Source organism: Myodes glareolus, chromosome 27 (assembly GCF_982192425.1).
Source record: "Myodes glareolus chromosome 27, mMyoGla1.1, whole genome shotgun sequence".
NCBI lineage: Eukaryota > Metazoa > Chordata > Mammalia > Rodentia > Cricetidae > Myodes > Myodes glareolus.
Genome location: NC_142052.1, coordinates 39,229,029 through 39,246,593, shown reverse-complemented (window position 1 = coordinate 39,246,593; position 17,565 = coordinate 39,229,029). Strand labels below are relative to the sequence as shown.

Below are 17,565 nucleotides of genomic sequence, written 5' to 3'. Positions count from 1 at the left end.
CCGGCTCCAGTTCCACAGGACTTGCTCAGTCCCTTCGAGGGCGATGCTCACAACCTGGGCCCAGCCCACAAGGCTCTTTCCAGCTTCCACCAGCTCAGCTCTGCCACAGTAGAGATCAAGACTCCAGCACATGAACCGCCAAGGGACGCATGCAGATCCTATTCCAACCATCACGGTGCTGGTATTTCAGGCCTCATGTAGCAAGCTTATGGAAGAAGACTTGGAGAACTCAAGAGATCAAAGGCAGAAAGAGGTGGCCCGAGTTTCTCCTCCCTTCCTAGTGTCTCTCCCCTGGCTCTCTCCCCTCTCTACAAGTCTCTGTGAAGAGGAGACTGTTTTCAGGAGCTCAGAGTGACAGACTCACTGAGTTTATGGAAGAGCCATGGTTGGCTCGGATTCGGTCTCTCTTCCTCCTTCATGCCCTGTATAGCTGGGGCAATAAGACTGACAGTGCCAACATAACCAGGGAGAATAGAAGAGGGGTAGAGAAATAAGAGGCTGGCACAAGTCCCGTTTGCCCACTGGGTCTGCCAGAATGGGTTTGTTTCCTTAATTGCTTTCTAGTTGGGAAAATAGATTAATTTTAAATTACATGGAAATTACAATAAAAATATAGAGGTTATCTCACATATATGAGAATATATCTATATATGATAATGTCACATATGCATAAATCAAATACTCTGGCTCAAAATATTTTGTTCACGCTGATTCTGATCATATCGGGAAATAGTACCTTATTATTTTTTTTCAGGCCCTTGAAGACTACTTGGATAAATGTAATAATCAAATCGATGACATTGTCACGTTGGTCCGTGGCAAACTGTCCAAGCAGAACCGTGTTACTCTGGGAGCCCTTGTGGTATTGGACGTCCACGCTAGAGATGTCCTCGCAAGCCTCGTCCGAAAGAAGATCAGCGACGACAGTGACTTCGAATGGTTGAGTCAGCTTAGGTATTACTGGCAAGTAAGTGGTTTCGTACAGCAGTTTCAGCTCACGGCTGTTTAACTCGCGCTTGCTTGGTGGGAAGGGTAATCGCATCAGTAAGACGGGCCTTTTGCTAGTGACTTCCTACATATGTTTTTCCAGATTGGAATGTAAGGCAGCCAGTAACTACACCCGTTATCATCAACATCTGTATTTGTATACCTATATTTGCATTCAAATGTATTATTCTATATTAACACACATGTCCATGAGGAAGGGGTTTTTCAGGCTGCTTGATCAAGACTGGGAAGAAAGGAGGGGCAGTCCCGGTGGCCTGGTGGGTGTGGGAGAGATGAAGGCTCAGCAGTTCTCAGGGTTCCGTGTAAATCTTAGGAGGTATGGGCAGGAGCAGACAGTTAGGAACCAGCACCGTCTAAGCCATTTCAGGGCCCCAATATCTGTGGGGAGCTTGGGCGATGGAGTCTGTGTTTGAGAAGCCAGATACTCCCTTATCAGAGTGTAGATAGTGTACTTATACCTGTAGCATGTGGCTATAAAATTATGATAGTGGTCACACTCCACATTGAAGAATAAATAGTAAGTGATAATACAGGAGAGAAAGGGGTCATGCTTTAAAATATTCTGTGAAAACCATGGAATCCATTGACTTCTGTTAGCCATTCAGAAAACTAGCTGTTGGCTCCTTCTAGTGAGGGAACTGGTGCCTGAATGGTAGTTCTAAAAAAGCCTGCATTCTGGTTGTTCTTCTCGGAAGAGCTTGCGAATTCATGCTTTCTAACCAACTCCACTTGATCTGCTTGACCCCAGGAAAATCATTTAGAAACAAAGATGATCAACGCTGGTTTGCGATATGGCTATGAATACCTCGGCAACTCCCCTCGACTGGTCATAACCCCACTCACAGACCGCTGCTACAGGTAAGCCCCACCCTCCAGAGATGGATGGGAACTAATGTCCACACCCACCCCCTGGACCAATGACTGAGCCTTATAGTCTGTTTATTGACTGTGTTGTTTCACCCACCTCTTAAGCCTTCTCTCAATGCCATTCTCTCAACTCAGCAATGAAGGCGTAAGTCACAATCCCACACCAGTTTGGAATTATGATTAGTAGAATGGTTATTTATTTAAAGGGAAAAAACTTACAGATCACCGTCCCAGACAGCAGTCCTCTGCACGATCAGGAAAGGAGTCTGGTAGCCGGAAGCGGAGCCAGAAGCAAGAGAGTGAGCAGACGGCTACCGCTGCTTTTTAAAGCAAACGAGACCACGGCCAAGTGGGCTGGTATCTCAAAGTCTTTTGGCTGAAGGAGCGGGAGCAGCTCCCGCAGCACAGCCAGTTTCTCCTGTTCATTCCTGGGAACGGGATGTTCTTAGGCATGGCTGTGGTTAGCACTTTTTATTCCCTGTTTCCTCCTTTCTTCCTCAAACTCTGGCATCTTTTTGGATCACTTGAAGTTTCTAGAGTTCTGTCTCTATGTTCCACACTCTCCAGACTGTGCATTTCCAGACTCGAACCACCTATGTCCTAAAGCACCAGGACTGGACCTTTCCAGTGCTGCCCTTCACAGTGCACACATCCAATGTTAGGTTAACATTTACATCTCATCCCGGGTGTGGATTAACCATTGTATGTATTAAATTAGCTTAGACTAACAGACTGTCCATCTCAGAAGGTGCAGTAAACATACATTATGTTTATAGTCTCTTGGTCCTCTCCCTAGCCACACCCTCGCTCCATTTCATTCCTACCCAGCATTGTGGACTCTTAACTATTTTTTCAGTCTATGGAGCCCAGTTAGTGCTACCCCTATACTCTTGGGTATGTTGACTTCCCCTGGAGCATGTTTGACAGACCTCGTTCTCTGCCACTAGCAGTCACCAGGAGCTCCTGGCTACAAGGGGGACTTGATGTCACCACCTGTCTCCGCGCTGAGATCTTCTCTGGCTTGAGCTGACACAGCCCTGTGTGTGCCCTCACAATCGTTGTTAATTCGTCTGTGCAACTTCCCCGTTGCACCCCTGTCACACCCGGTTTCTTCCCATCTTTCTGCTCATCACAGCGGGCTGAGGCGGGCTTGCTACCTTTTATAGTCTTTATTTGCCCCTTGCACGGATAGAGGCTACATGCCATTTTTTCCCTCGCCTCCAATACCTCCATATCCCCTGGCTTAAAGGAGGCAGGACATAAAATATGCTGAACCGCAGTTTGGAAGTAGAATCTTAGCACTCAGAACCGTGAAGACTTTGGGGGGAACACTGTGATGTCTCGCATGTTTGATTATGAATTATAACGACTTTTGGGTAGAGGACAGTGCTAATATCTGGGTCTTCCTATAGGTCTTTGAGGAGTATAGTTTATGGGAACATGAAGTAGGGTGATTTGTTCCGGTTTAAAGTCAAGAAAACTGCAGAAATGCCGCCATTTGCTTTGTACTAGTGGCCTGGCGCGTGGGCAGGCGCAGTCACCAGAAGAAGCTGCGCAGCGGCCTGGCGGCTGTTGCTTAGGACGGAATGCCATATCCTACTGAAGCCTTATTGATGTTATAGTATAGGATTCTCCTTAGACTTGATGCATATCCATGCACCCACCATGCAACCATGAGGGAAATCCTAAGTTTCATCTACTCACTCAAGATACAAAGTTTATAAGCTGGTAGCACAGAGCAAAGATGGAGTATATATGCCTTTTCCTTTTTTTAATATCAAAATGAATGCAACACACCATTTCATTACCTGGTAATAATAACCTCGGAGGAACATAGGATAGAGAGAAACACATGGGTCGTGTCACGCAAATGTTTTACTGTCCGATGGGGAAGCTAGATTAGAACACAGTTGCAGTAGCGTGAGATGCTAGCGGGAAACCCCAGGTGCCACTGGCGCGTGTTACCCAGACGGGAGCAGAGTTGGCGGGAGAGCCCCTGGAGAAGCAGTGTGCTAAGGAGAGTCTGGATGGCTATCGTCTGTGGCAAGGAGAGTGGATTCAGTGGCCTGGAAAGGGAAAGGCTCGCTGCCTTGCTTCGGGCGAGTTTAATTCACTTCCCTTTAATACGATTAGCACATGGTTTGGACCCATTAAAATAATCGTACTTATGTTTTATGTCCCCGGAGCCTTCGTTTTGATTTTAATCCACTTACTCTAATAACATTCACAAAAATTAAGTATTATTTTAAGCATTCTCTTTATCTCTGTTAGGTCCTTTTAAGGGTTTTCTCTTCATTGTTGATGTAATGTCACTAGAAGTTATTTAATTTTTTATGGTTACCAGGGATTTCTTCTCTATTCATGTCTTTCTTCCGTTCTGGAACGCTCTTGGCCATTGCCATTTAAATTGGGCCTCTCCCCATTGTCTCCCTTCTTTATTCTGGGACCTTTACCTTTTCTTATATTAAATTGTATATTATATTTGATCTAACTCTTTGGATAATTCCCTTGTATTTACCTCCTAACACATAATTTTATTTCCTTATGTTTACTTTGATATTTAACCTATTACTAAGTTTTAAAAAGCTTATTGGGTATATTTTTGTTGTAGAATTTCAAGTTGTCTCTTTTAAATTGACCTCTTTGCCAGAGAGAGAGAGAGAGAGAGAGGGAGAGAGAGAGAGAGAGAGAAAGAGAGAGAGAGAGAGGGAGAGAGAGAGAGAGAGAGAGAAAGAGAGAGAGAGAGAACAGGACATTATGCCGTGTCTGTAATAACAATGCCACTCACAGATCCCTGGTCCTCTACTGCTGCCACTGTGTGTCTTACTCAGCAATGCCCACCCCTTCCGGTTTGCACTGCAAGCTCCCCCTTCATTTCCAAGAGAGAGAGAGAGAGAGAAAGAGAGAGAGAGAGAGGGAGAGAGAGAGAGAGAGAGAAAGAGAGAGAGAGAGAACAGGACATTATGCCGTGTCTGTAATGACAATGCCACTCACAGATCCCTGGTCCTCTACTGCTGCCACTGTGTGTCTTACTCAGCAATGCCCACCCCTTCCGGTTTGCACTGCAAGCTCCCCCTTCATTTCCAATCTGCACTGTGAGCATGGCTAGGTAAGGGTTGCTCCCCATGCTGCTTTGATGATGTTAGCTGTAGACATAGCCACAGTTTCAAAGTTACCTCGAAAGAGGCTTTTGGGTTCTCTCAGGCTCAGGAAAGAAATCATTTTTCTTAGTTTTGGCTCATGTGCAACAAGAAGTGGAAATTTGACGTACAGGCTCAGTACCCAGACCTCCAGGAAGCTTGTCAGCTTCCTTGTCCTGTCTCGGCTTGACCGTGTCTCCTCAGTGGGTGCTGGAGAGACTGTGGTCCTGTTAGAGAGAAGGCAGCACTTCAGGCTTCCATAGTTGGTACAAAGAGGTGGCTCCACCCCACTCCTGCTTCTTCCTCGGTTCTGACGACTTCACATCTGTGCTGTCAAAGTGCATGTTTGTGTTTATGCATCTGCACCCAAAGAATCCATACCTCTGCAGACTTGCACGGAGTCATGTCTCTGTCACTGAATTCCCTCACGGGTGACAGTGATGGCTGTGGATTTTAACACTGTTTTCTTCCATGTGATATTTTTTATAATTTTCTAATAAGATTGGGTGTTCATAGAGTCAGTTAGATTCTCTACATTGACCAGAAGTCAGGATTGAATTCCAGAAGTACATTTGTTCTGTTTGTCATGTATGGAAATATGTTTATGCACATTCATTCTATCTGCCTGCCTGCCCATCCATTTATCCATCACTCACCTACCCATCCATCCATCTGTCCACCTACCCATCTCTCTCTCTCTCTGCCTCTCTCTCTTTCTCTCTCTCTCTGTCTCTCTCTCTAATGTATCCATCCACCTCTATCTATCTATCTATCTATCTATCTATCTATCTATCTATCTATCTATCTATCTATTTAATATACATCCATCTCCATCACCTACCTATCCATTCATCGGTCCATCCGTCCGTCTATCATCTATCTTTCTGTCTGTCCATCTGTCTATCTGTCTGTCTGTCTGTCTAATCTATCCACCCATCTTTATCACCCACCTTCCCATCCATCCATCCATCCATCCGTCTGTCCTCTATCTACTTTTAGAAGTAAAAGTAATAACAATGTAATGTACTGTCCATTTCTCTGAGGCGAGCAGGAAGGAGGGAAGGAATTATTAAAGAGGAGGTGGAGCTAGGATTCCATTTAACCCTTTCTGTTTTCTATGTGTTTGTGAGTCTGTCCGTTTCTCTTACCCTAGGACTTTATTTGGAGCCCTTCACTTGCACCTTGGAGGAGCACCCGAAGGTCCAGCTGGCACCGGAAAGACAGAAACAACCAAGGATTTAGCAAAAGCTGTAGCCAAGCAATGCGTTGTTTTCAACTGCTCCGATGGGCTGGATTATTTGGCTTTAGGAAAGTTCTTTAAGGTTTGAGTCGGCCCCTCATTTCTTTACAGGAGGTAGCTGATCCGAGACGGAGAGGGGTTCTAAGGAGACACAGCTCTAGGCGCGCAGAAGCTTAACTGTGCCTTGTAAACAAAGAAGTTGTAGCCGTCCAAGCAAGTCCCAAGGGCATGAGCTTGGCCTCCCTCTGGTCCCTGCTGTGGTGGTCACCTCCTTACTGTTCCTCAGTGAGTCTTACATGGACAAATGCTCCTAGGCTCTTTGGGAACTCAGACTACAAAGTGGTCTTTCTGGCAACAGAAGTCGGGTCGCAGACAGGGCTGTTACAACTTCTTTTTCTTTAAAAAAAGCAAATCAAGTTTGCTTTAAGTGGGATCTTTGAGTATATTGGGCCAATACAAGTTTGAGAACCACTGACTGTAAAAGCTGTGGTGTGGAATTCCAAAGATTTCTTTAACCTCTGTGTTGTATTATCTCTAGTTTCAAGATTTACTAATTGACTATGACCCTATTTCTTGTGGTAACTAAAGTTTATACTGTATCATTACTTATTGGAGATCCAAGTAACGGGTAATTTCTTCTCTGAATAGTTACCATCTTTGATATGCATGGAATTTATGTTCCGTGCAAACCCAGGGTCAGTATTAGTGTCTCTATGATTCTATGCAAGCGACTTAGCATCACATGTAGAATAGCCTCTGTTTCCCTGCATCTAAAGCATCTTTAAAGTACCAAGGGTCACTCTTGGCACATACCAGATACATGAGATGCTCACACATCCATGCACACACGCAACATTTGTGCTCAGAAGATACTTAATTTTTATGTCTTAAATTTTACGTCTAAGTTTAAACATAATTACTCATTCTTATTTGAGCTTTGTTCTTGTGACTAGACAGCACGTAGTTGTGAGGCAATCCATTCTTAGAATTGGAAATTGGGCCTTGAATATTGGCTATTTGGGTATTCGGAGTACAAAGCAGTCTATCTGGCAACGGAAGTCATGTTGCATAGAGGGTTATTACAAATCATTCTTTATAAATAACAGATAAAGTCAACTTGTAAATAAGAAGCAAAGGCCTAGAAATTATAGGTGTACCTCTACACGCCTTCAGTTACACCCAGAGTAAAGGCAATAAATTGGAAAGTTTTCCAGTTGGTCAAATCCTTTATTCACCTAGAATAATGAATTAGTAATGAAAAATGAGCTGTCTTTAAAGATAAAGGTGAATAAGCAATTTCCTTGATGGGATATTAAGTCCCCGAGAAGATCAGGTGGGAACGCGTCATTTCGATGTGATGATGTTCAATCAGATAAAGTTGAAAATTTTATTCTCCTTTCCTCCCAGGGACTGTTATCGTGTGGAGCCTGGGCTTGCTTTGATGAGTTTAACAGAATTGATTTGGAAGTGCTTTCTGTGGTCGCTCAGCAAATCCTTACCATCCAAAGAGGTACTGAGTTAGGCTGCCTGGGCAGCATGCAAAGACAGACAAAAAGCGGGGAGCAGTGAGCACCCCAAGCTGTGTGCATCTGTGGCCCCGCTAAGCCGTTGACCTTATGATTGCCCACAGGTATTAATGCAGGCTCGGAACTGCTAGTGTTTGAAGGGACAGAACTGAAACTTGACCCCACGTGCGCTGTCTTTATAACAATGAACCCCGGCTACGCTGGGCGGTCAGAGCTGCCAGACAATCTGAAGGTAGGAAGGGTGTGACTATGGCATCTGTTTCTTTGTCACGATTTATGAACGCAAAGAAGAGAAGTGTGATTCTAGAATTGTCTTTTTTCTTAAAAAAAAATCTACTTTTAAGTCACATCAATTTGGGAAATTATTCTGGAAGATAATGTTTAAAGATATTTAAGTAGATATGGAGAACATGTGGAACACCAAATTTTTATAGTTTTAAAATAACATTGATTATAACAAATGAACAAAGAGAGAAAAATGCCAGTAACTCTTATTTTATTCCATCTTTCCAGTTTGATGTGCATTTTTAAAGTGTTTAAATCCAATGCTTATGTATAGGTGGTAGGCTTTTTTTTTTAAGTTAATTTAAATGCATGATGCACATGTCCCCAGATTCATAAACATGATTCAGACTGTAACAGTTTACTGAGGACCTTTAGGCGGCTTTCGGTTCTAGCGTTATAAACAGGATCCTGGCAGGCTGCTCTTGCTTAAGGCTTGTCTCTATTGAAAGACATCCTTGGCTGAGTCAGTCACCTTCAGCACAGCATGAAGCCGTGTGCCTCCTTTTCCACTCCCAGATTCTATTAATACACAGCCCTGGTTCTGCTTTGTTTGTTTGTTCATAAGGGGCAAAACGTTGTCCTCGTTGGACAGAACAAAGCTCCCTCCTTAAAAACGTAACTTTTCAATTATCACTAAATACCCTTTTTCCTCCTCGTGTTTGTTCTCCTTCTCATAGGCTCCCAGGTGAACTGCATGTTTATGGATCGTGCATAAAGAACGATGATTGTTGGAGAATAGTACATTAATACTTGCCGACCCCAAACCTGGTTTTCTGAGTAATTCCTGCATGCCTTCTGCTGGTCGCCTGTGTGCAGGAACAGCTCCCTTGATGATTCCAGTTGCCACCAAATATTTTTGCAATTCTATTTTATGCCCCCCTGTGAGCTAGATCAGACAATTTAACACTTTGCCTTAGTGAAGGAGGGAGTGATTTCGAAATGAGAATGGAGGGCTGGAAAGACTGTTCAGTGGGTAAAGATGCCTGTCCCAAGCCCAAGGACCCGAGACCAGGACCTGCGAGGAGAAGAGAGAGAGTGAACTGACTCCCCCAAGCTGAACTCTGACTTCCACATGCAGGTTATAACATGAGTACCTTCCCAATAAGTAAATATTGCCCATTTTAAAGGAGGGGAGTGGTGAGTCCTTTATCTGCACAGGGCTCTAGACTTCTCTTTGAACTTTTGTTCTCGAAAGCTCTCTCCCCAGTTCTGTTCCACAGCCACTGCGTTTTATTCAGTGGGACCAACCTGAATGCACAGATAGCCATAATAACAGCAAGGCAAAGTTCTGTGAGTAGCTGGTCATAAGAGGCGGACTTGGTTGGCTGTATGGCCCCATGCCTGGTGTAGGCTGCCCCGCGGCGTGTGCTGAAGTCATAGGCAGATACTTGCCCTGAGGTATGGGGGGGGTGTGTGTTTCACTGTCTTTCTGCAGGAAGCTAAGTCCCTGGCAGCTCCCTGACTTGGTGGCTGCTACTGTCCCTCCCTCTGTGCTGCGTTTGTGGCTGGCGTTGCTATAGAGACCTGTTTGCAAACACATAGGAAAATTCCTAGCTGGGTGTGGTGGCCCAAGCCTGTAATCCATCTTTTGGGAGGCCGAGGAAGGAGGATCAAGAATTCAAGGCCATCTTGGCTACTACCAGAGACCTTGTCTCTGAAGAAACAAAAGGAATTCCTAACAAGTCTGAAATGAGCTTTGAATTCCTTAAAAGGAAAGGGAAAAAGGGAGGGAGGGAAGGAGGCAAGGAGGGGAGGGAAGAGTGCTGGGTTCCAGAAAGCATCTTTGCCAGTCCTCACTACTGTCCTTGAGCCCTCTGCCTCTTCACCTAACCCTCTTCTTTGACTGATGTCGCGATTTCTGTGAACTTTGTGCTGTCCCGTTGGCACGTCCTCTTCCCAGCCTTTCTAGCGTTTTCTCTTTTGGGTGTGCCATTATGGCAGCCCCTTTGGCACCAGTGCCTTCTGACCCGGATACTACCAGTGCATTACTACCAACGTCTTCCATCAAGAGAAATCCAGTCATCTAATTCCAGATCAAAACGCTACTGGGGAGCTGGAGAGGTGACCCAGGAGTTAAGAGCACATCCCGTTCTTGCAGAGGATCAGAGTCTGTTTCCCAGGACTCTCGCTGAGTGGCTCGTAGGCAGTGTACTATAGTTCCAGGAGGCCCAGTGTTTTCTTCTGGACTCAGGAGGGACATGCACTTACTAATAGGTTTTCTGCCTCCTCCCCCATAATAAGTTTCTCCGAGGACACAGTAAGCCAGATCAAGTCAAACTGACAAAGTATAATAACAGGTATGTTGAGCAAAACAACTCCCAGACAGATTCACTGGTCTCAGAGAATTAGGCCAGAGAGGTCATGCACCCAAGCGAGGGCAGCAATGTTTTATAGATCGTAGGCTAGGGGTGATGACGTGTCCACCACAAGCTGGTTTTGTGCTCAAGTGTGGTCAAAAGCTGAATGCATAAGCAGGGACTTGGGCTGCTGGCAGCAACAGGAGAGGAAGTTTCAGTAATCACCAAGAACGTGGAACTTGTCTTGAGTGCTTGTGCTTTGTTCTCTGCGTGGGCAGGGTTTGCAGAGAGACAGAAATGGGGGGCAGAGTAGGGGCCAGCCAGAGGCTCCCTACAAACACATATGCACAGACTCAGACACAGGCACACACATCCATACATAAATCTTTAAGACTACTGAGCTCCTTTTTGTCTACAAAATAATGCAAATTTACTGCCATTTCCCTGTTTATCACAAGGATCTCATTAGCCTCCAAATGTTTCGTGTCTTTCTGCACACTGCTGGCTCTCTGGAGTGTTCTCCTTAGCTTAGTTCTCTGTGACACGTGAATTCAGGGTCTGAGCTAACAAGGGGCTGCTTATCATACACAGAGTTCAGAGATGATATGGGCTGCGTCCTGAACTGTAACATGAGGGGCCTGTTTGTTTGTTGGGGTTTTCCACAGCCCGCAAGCCCTGGAGAAAAATCAATCACACAGGTCTCTATAAGTTATAAAGCTGATTGGCCCATTAGGTCAGGCTTTTTATTGGCTAACTCTCACATCTTGATTAACCCATTTTTCTGATCTATTTTAGCCATGTGGCTCAGTACCTTTTTCAGTGGGGCAGCTCACATCCTGTGGCTTTGGTGATCTGGGCAGGAGTGGGAGCAATCAACTTTCTCCTTCCCAGAATTCTCCTGCTCTCCTTGTATCACTTCCACTTCCTGTCTGGTTTTCCCACCTACACCTCCTGTCTGGCCAATCAACGTTTATTTAAAACATGATTGACAGAATACAGACAATTTTCCCCGCACCACTGAACCCTCAGAAGCCCACCTCTGTTAATCCCTTGGAGATGCCTCTCCCGGGTCTCTCTTCCCTTCCTCCTGGGCTGCTGGTGGCCAGCCCCCACATAGACTTCACAGTTGATAGCTCTCTGTCTGCTGGGAGCAGAGGGGCTGTCGGCTTCTTTGTTTTACAGTGTGCGTTGTGTGCTCCTCTGTCTCAGGAAACTCTGGGCATCGAGCCTATGGCCACAGGCCACTTTTGTTCTCACAAACATGAGTCAGGCACCAGTTTGTATCCCTCCACATTCAGGAATGCCTCCCAAAGGTTCATTGTACTTGGGAATGATGTGGAGAGTTGCGGGTCTCAGCAACAGTGGCTCCCATCGAAGAGAATATTTTCACACATCCTCACTTCCTTACCCCCCAAACACTTTACGATCTACTAGAAATGAGAAGGCTCAATGTCTCTGGATGCCTCCTTTGTAAACTGGCATATACAACAGCTTACATATTTTGATAACTTGATAAGCATTATTTTGTGTGGAAAGAATCCCATCTTAGCTCTCTTGTTACGTCTGGGTAAACCTGTAATTTCTTGAACACTTCCCCACTTCAGGAGAGCCATATTTTAGGTTAGAAATACTTTAAAGAACCGTTTCTCAAGATCGCTTTAGAATAGTTTTTAAATGGGCATATTCCAGATCTGCTGGTGTGACAAAGCCAATAGCTTGGCACGTATGTCACACGTACACAGCTTTCCAGAGAGGGTATAGTATGAGCTTCCCTTGCAGCATCTGAGGAAAACATTTCACTACACTCAACCAACATCAAGCTCATTCAAGGACAGCATATAAATGTCTTTACAGGTTCTTAGAAATGGTAAAAAGCAAACAAACAAAACAACATATTGCGTGAGGGTAGGTTTGTTTTTATTTTTGTTGCGTTGATATGCAGGCACTTGGAGCATACTCAAGGCCTGTCGTTCCCCTTACAGCACCTTCTAGAAATGGAGCAGGCCTTGCAGGCCCTCACCTCCATCAAGTATTTCTGCTGAAATAAACACAGACGATCATACTCACATCGACGTCGACTGTGTGTTGTAGACATATTAGCCTTGGCATGTTACCAAGATCTTCGCCTCATCCCTGCCAGTTTCTGGGTTTGGTATTCAAGAAGACCCGCCATTGGTTAAGTTCAAATCCCATTTTACATTTGTTCAAAGCACTGGCTTTTCCTCAGATTGGCTGCAATGCTCAGAAATTTATTGACCCATCCATAATCAAACTTGCTCTCATGTGACACAATGTTTGAGTCTCACTTGCTTAGGCCCCCAAATATTTTTCAGTTTATGGTGTGTGTGTTTGTGTGTGTTTACATGTGCAAGTGTGTGTGTGTGTGCATGCACAAATATAGGTGCTGGAATACCACAGCACGTGTGTCGGGGTAAGACAACAACTTCCAGTAGTTAATTCTCTTCTTCTTTTGTGGGTTCTGGGGACCAAGCTCAGGTGTCAGGCTTACGCAGCATGAGTCTTTACCTACTGAGAAATCTCACCGACCCATCAAATATACTCTGTTGCGAATAATCTGGGTGCCAAGTGTTGTCTTTCTAACGACAGGAACAGCGTCGGGATGGTTTGAAAGCTCCTTCACTTGCTCTAACTGCTGTCTCTTCCGTACAAGAGTGTCTGTTCATAGCGTTCCACAGCCACACGGCTGCCGGTGTGAGAGATGGGGTGGGGATCCGGGAAGTATGTTGGCTGTTAAAGTACAACCTACCACACAAGGCGGTGGATGCGGATTCTTAGCAAGTTCTAATGTGTGCTTTTGTAAAGTCAGACTGCACAGCTCTTACCTAGACAGGCTCCTCCCCCCCTCTCGTTAATTTAAAAAAGTAATTGAGAGGCCACCACTTGGAAGGTTTGCCATAGGAATAACAAAGTTCTTTAGTAATTTGTTCTATTGGTAAATAGTGATCTAGAGTCAAAGTTACTTGCTCAGCTATAATTTTTTACACTGTATATGTTTGCAAAAAAGTAACGCTTTAATTAAAATTTATTAAAGTGAACCCTGATGGGCTAGTATTAGTGCACTGGTGTTCTAAACATAAATTCACATTTATCCCCTAAAATCTGTTTATTTTTTCTTACCATCACATGGCATTTAGTTGTTGAGTAGTATTTAAAATTGCGAGTATAAATGGCCTTTATAACTTGCAGAATTATTGATCTTTACCGGCCATTGCCCAGGACTTTGCGGTGTTCTTTGCGCTGTTTGTTCAGTGTTTGCAGAAGGACTGGTCAGGATTGCACAGGCTCAACACTCAGAGTCAGGGGCTCTGGCTGTCTCAGAACACCTCCTTTCCTTAACACAGTCTCGTTGCTGGGGCAGCTGAACACCTCTGGCTCGTGAGGTAGCTGGAGCCCTCGAGAGCCTGACGGGAACCCAGGTTCCAGTGGCAGAGCTCTGTCAGCCTGGGGGAGAGACCTGGTCTGCTCGCATCCTAGCCGGCCGATGTTCTCCTTCCCACAACATGTTGCTCTCCACAAAGAACACAGAAAAACTGATTTTGAACATTCAGGAAGTGCAGGTTATCCAAAGGTAGTGGCATGTGTATTACATACGTCTTAATGGGAAACCAGATTTAATTACTTCATCGATATGACCTGAATATGGTGGTTAATGTATTTTAAATAACGGACATTATTAACAAGTATGAAATTACTGTAGAAAAGCAATAAAAACTATAACACTTTATTAAACAAGAGCAGGATTGCCTTTTTACGCCCTTTGAAAAGCCTTTTTTTCTGTACCCTAGGCTCTGTTTCGGACAGTGGCCATGATGGTCCCTGACTATGCCATGATTGCTGAGATCGTCCTGTACTCCTGTGGCTTTGTCACCGCTCGGCCGCTGTCTATAAAAATCGTGGCCACGTACCGCTTGTGCTCAGAGCAGCTGTCCTCTCAGCATCACTACGACTACGGGATGCGAGCCGTGAAGTCCGTGCTCACCGCTGCTGGCAACCTGAAGGTAGAACCAAGAACCCTGACTCATTACATACCTAACCGTGAATTTTAGAACCGAACTTCCTCACAAGAGTTCTGGTGTCAGGTTGGATTCACAAGTAGCTGAAAAAAAAATTTAAGTAAATAACGTTGAAAATAAAATTTTATGATGTTTTAGGAAACCATACACAGGTAATTCTTAGTGTTTGGGTTTAAATATAATAGTAATAGCCAAAGAATACAGTCACTTGCTATCAAGAAATATTTGGAAGGTTTTCTATTTATGTAACATGTAGCACTCTGTAGGGAATAATGCATAAATTAATAACTATATGTAAAGCCCTAAACATTGTTTCTTATGTAATTGTGAATTGTGATAACTTGTGAATTATATATAATAGTTCTATATATATATCTATAATTATAATACATAATCTATAATATATAATTATAGATATATATAGAACTATATATAATAGTAATAGTGATAAAATGTTTGCATTTTAAAATTGTAAGTAAATACATGAAAACAGCAGACAATTCAGGACGTGGCTGACTTCTCTCTGGAAGTAGAACCATGAACTAGAGCTACATATTAGTTCTTTATGAAGCCAAGATAAGTTATTGCTCAAAGCAAATCCCAAAACTGTAACCTTGGAGTTTACAAAATGTTTATGTGCGCAATTTGTAGAAGATACAAATTTTAAAATACATCCCGCATGATTAGAAACAATGGCTTGCATTTTTATCCTCTCTCATAATGCTATCAAGACCTCTGATATATAGTGGCGATATAATATTTCATATTAGCCTACCATAACTTCAAGTTATTGTTTGTTGCAATAAACACAAGTGCCTGGAAGCAACAATTTGTACTGCCCTGGCTTGTCAGGATTACTTTGTAGCCAGATAATGGGAGAGATAATACATTGTCCTAGTGCAGGTCCACGCTGGAATCTTGACTGCAATTGAGCTATAAAAGTTGGGCTGCAAATGAATCCTGCAAATGAATCCTATCACTCTTTGTTACAAGCTCATTTAGGATTGCGGGGTGCTTTGGCTTGAATATTTTCAAGTTTCTTTCCGTTCTACCAAGAGACAATTTAAGCATTTGCTTCAAAACAATAGCCTCTCAAATAAATAAAAATGGATTCTGACACTTCAGAATCCCCTATCTGTTTCATTGCTCACAAACAATGTCCGGATGAGCAAGGCTAACTTTGACCTCTGGGAGTTCTGGAGGGCCAGAGGCTGATATGGCAGCCAGTCAGGCACTTAAGGTCACTCACTTGATAAAGTGATAAAGGCTTGTGATCTCCCCCCACCCATCTCTTTTTCTACCTCCTTTTTTGGTAGAAATTTTTGTGAAACACAAGAGACCATTCTAGGAAAAAAAAAAAAAAACCACAGGGGAACTTCTGAATTAGATGTTAAGTAATACTAAGTTTCAGAGAAATATTCTTAGGTTAGATTTGGGGGGCACTAATTATGTGAATCATAATATAGGCATAAGCAGCAAGTTTGGAGTTCCATCAGAGTTTCAGTCCATATGGGGTATGCAGCAGACATCTAGAGTTTACATTTTCTTATGGACTCTTTGGTTGGCAGGGTCGTACCCCCGCCACCTCCACTACGGAGCTTGATAACTCCATGGCGTGTGAACAGGCAGCAGGTAGGTAACCAGCAGGCCCCTGGACACTCAACTCATCCACGCCACTCATGACAATCCTCATTCTGACTTTCACAACACCAGCCCATTGGGGGTCTTGATCTAGGAAGTACCGATAAGGAGGCGGCGGCAGTTCTCCAGGTATTGAATTCATAGCCGTGGGAATGCAGTCAGTGCTGGCTACCTTCATGCGACAGGAGGGTCAATGAGTTTAAACAGCAGTTTCTGCAGTGAAAACACGATCAGGATTTTGTTCAGATCGTTCAGAGTCATGGTGCATTTGCGTACGGATCAACACGAAAAAGGTGTCCGTGACAGAAATCTTCATTCCTGTATTTCCTTTTAGCTGAAGTATCCGAATGAAAACGAAGAGATTTTGCTACTTAGATCTATTATTGATGTCAATCTGCCGAAGTTTTTATCCCACGACTTGCCGCTCTTTGAGGTGAGAGCCCTTCTTATTCCCGTGTGCTGGGATTCTCCCAGGGGTGCAGTCAGCACCCGCATCCGTGTCTGCAGAGCTCTCTACGGGAACATCAGTCACGGAAAGCAGGGGCGTGTTCAGAGGAATGTGGACCAGCCCTGCTGGTATTTGAAGTGTGTTTAGCTGGGGTGGTTGCTCCTGATACCTTTAGTGACTTAGTATTTTTATGTTCTTCTTTACTACACAAGAATGACGAACATACAAAAATTATGAAATATTTGCCATAAATTCCATGAGAATGTAGACTCTAGGTTGAAAAGTTCTTTGGCTAGCACATCACTGAATCCTTAGCACTTGGTAAAATAATAATTAAATTCCCTTAAAAGAATACAGTCACTTTTATGAAATTGTGCATTCAGGATGATTTTGCATAAACAACAAATTTGAAAATCTTGCTATATTTTAAGATTAGATAGTCAACTGCTGGGAGGGTTGCATGCCTTTAATCCCAGCACTCAGGATGCAGAGGCAGGTAGATTTCTGTGAGTTCGAGACCAGCCTGGTCTACAGAGCGAGTTCCAGGACAGGCTCCAAAGCTACAGAGAAAAACCTTGTCTCAAAATAGCAAAAACAAACAAACAAAAAAACCAAAAACAATTAGATTAAGAAAAATTAGAAAACAGTTAATTTCTATAATCAATCTTTATCATTTTCTTTGTCTACAACAAGAGTCCATAGGAACATTGGCTCCTTCCAAATGGTAGTTGTGTTTTGAACCACAGTTGCTAGTCCCCTGTGTGTAAAGATTGAAAGAACCATGACTGTCGTGAGAGGAAGATAGAAAAGCTTCCACGAGCTGCTCCCATAGCAACCACATTCCATCACTTTGAAGGGAACTCTCGTTAGTGTTTAGACCTGGCAGTGTACATACCTTAATGGAGCAAACCAACAGGGGAAGACTTCAAATGTCCCTCTAAAGTCCCCCCATCCCCTTGGTGCTGGAACACGGAACAGATTTTGCAGGAACAAAAGCTGCATTTTCTCCCAGAAGGTGGGAGTGTGTGTCATGGGATGTGTTCACATCTGGCAGTGTTTCTGTGGAACAAATGTTTAGA

General features: G+C 43.9%; 1 protein-coding gene across 2 annotated transcripts in view; it reads left to right on the top strand.

The window, feature by feature from the left end:
• The window catches only part of Dnah7 (dynein axonemal heavy chain 7), a 209,756-nt gene that overhangs the window by 74,506 nt on the left and 117,685 nt on the right, over positions 1-17,565 (top strand). For both annotated transcript variants that reach the window (XM_087902284.1, XM_087902283.1), the window contains exons 23-29: positions 755-967; positions 1,757-1,866; positions 6,169-6,337; positions 7,663-7,765; positions 7,886-8,013; positions 14,170-14,382; positions 16,373-16,471. In XM_087902284.1, the coding sequence (XP_087758410.1) occupies positions 755-967; positions 1,757-1,866; positions 6,169-6,337; positions 7,663-7,765; positions 7,886-8,013; positions 14,170-14,382; positions 16,373-16,471 (1,035 nt within the window). The remainder of the gene's footprint in view (positions 1-754; positions 968-1,756; positions 1,867-6,168; positions 6,338-7,662; positions 7,766-7,885; positions 8,014-14,169; positions 14,383-16,372; positions 16,472-17,565) is intronic.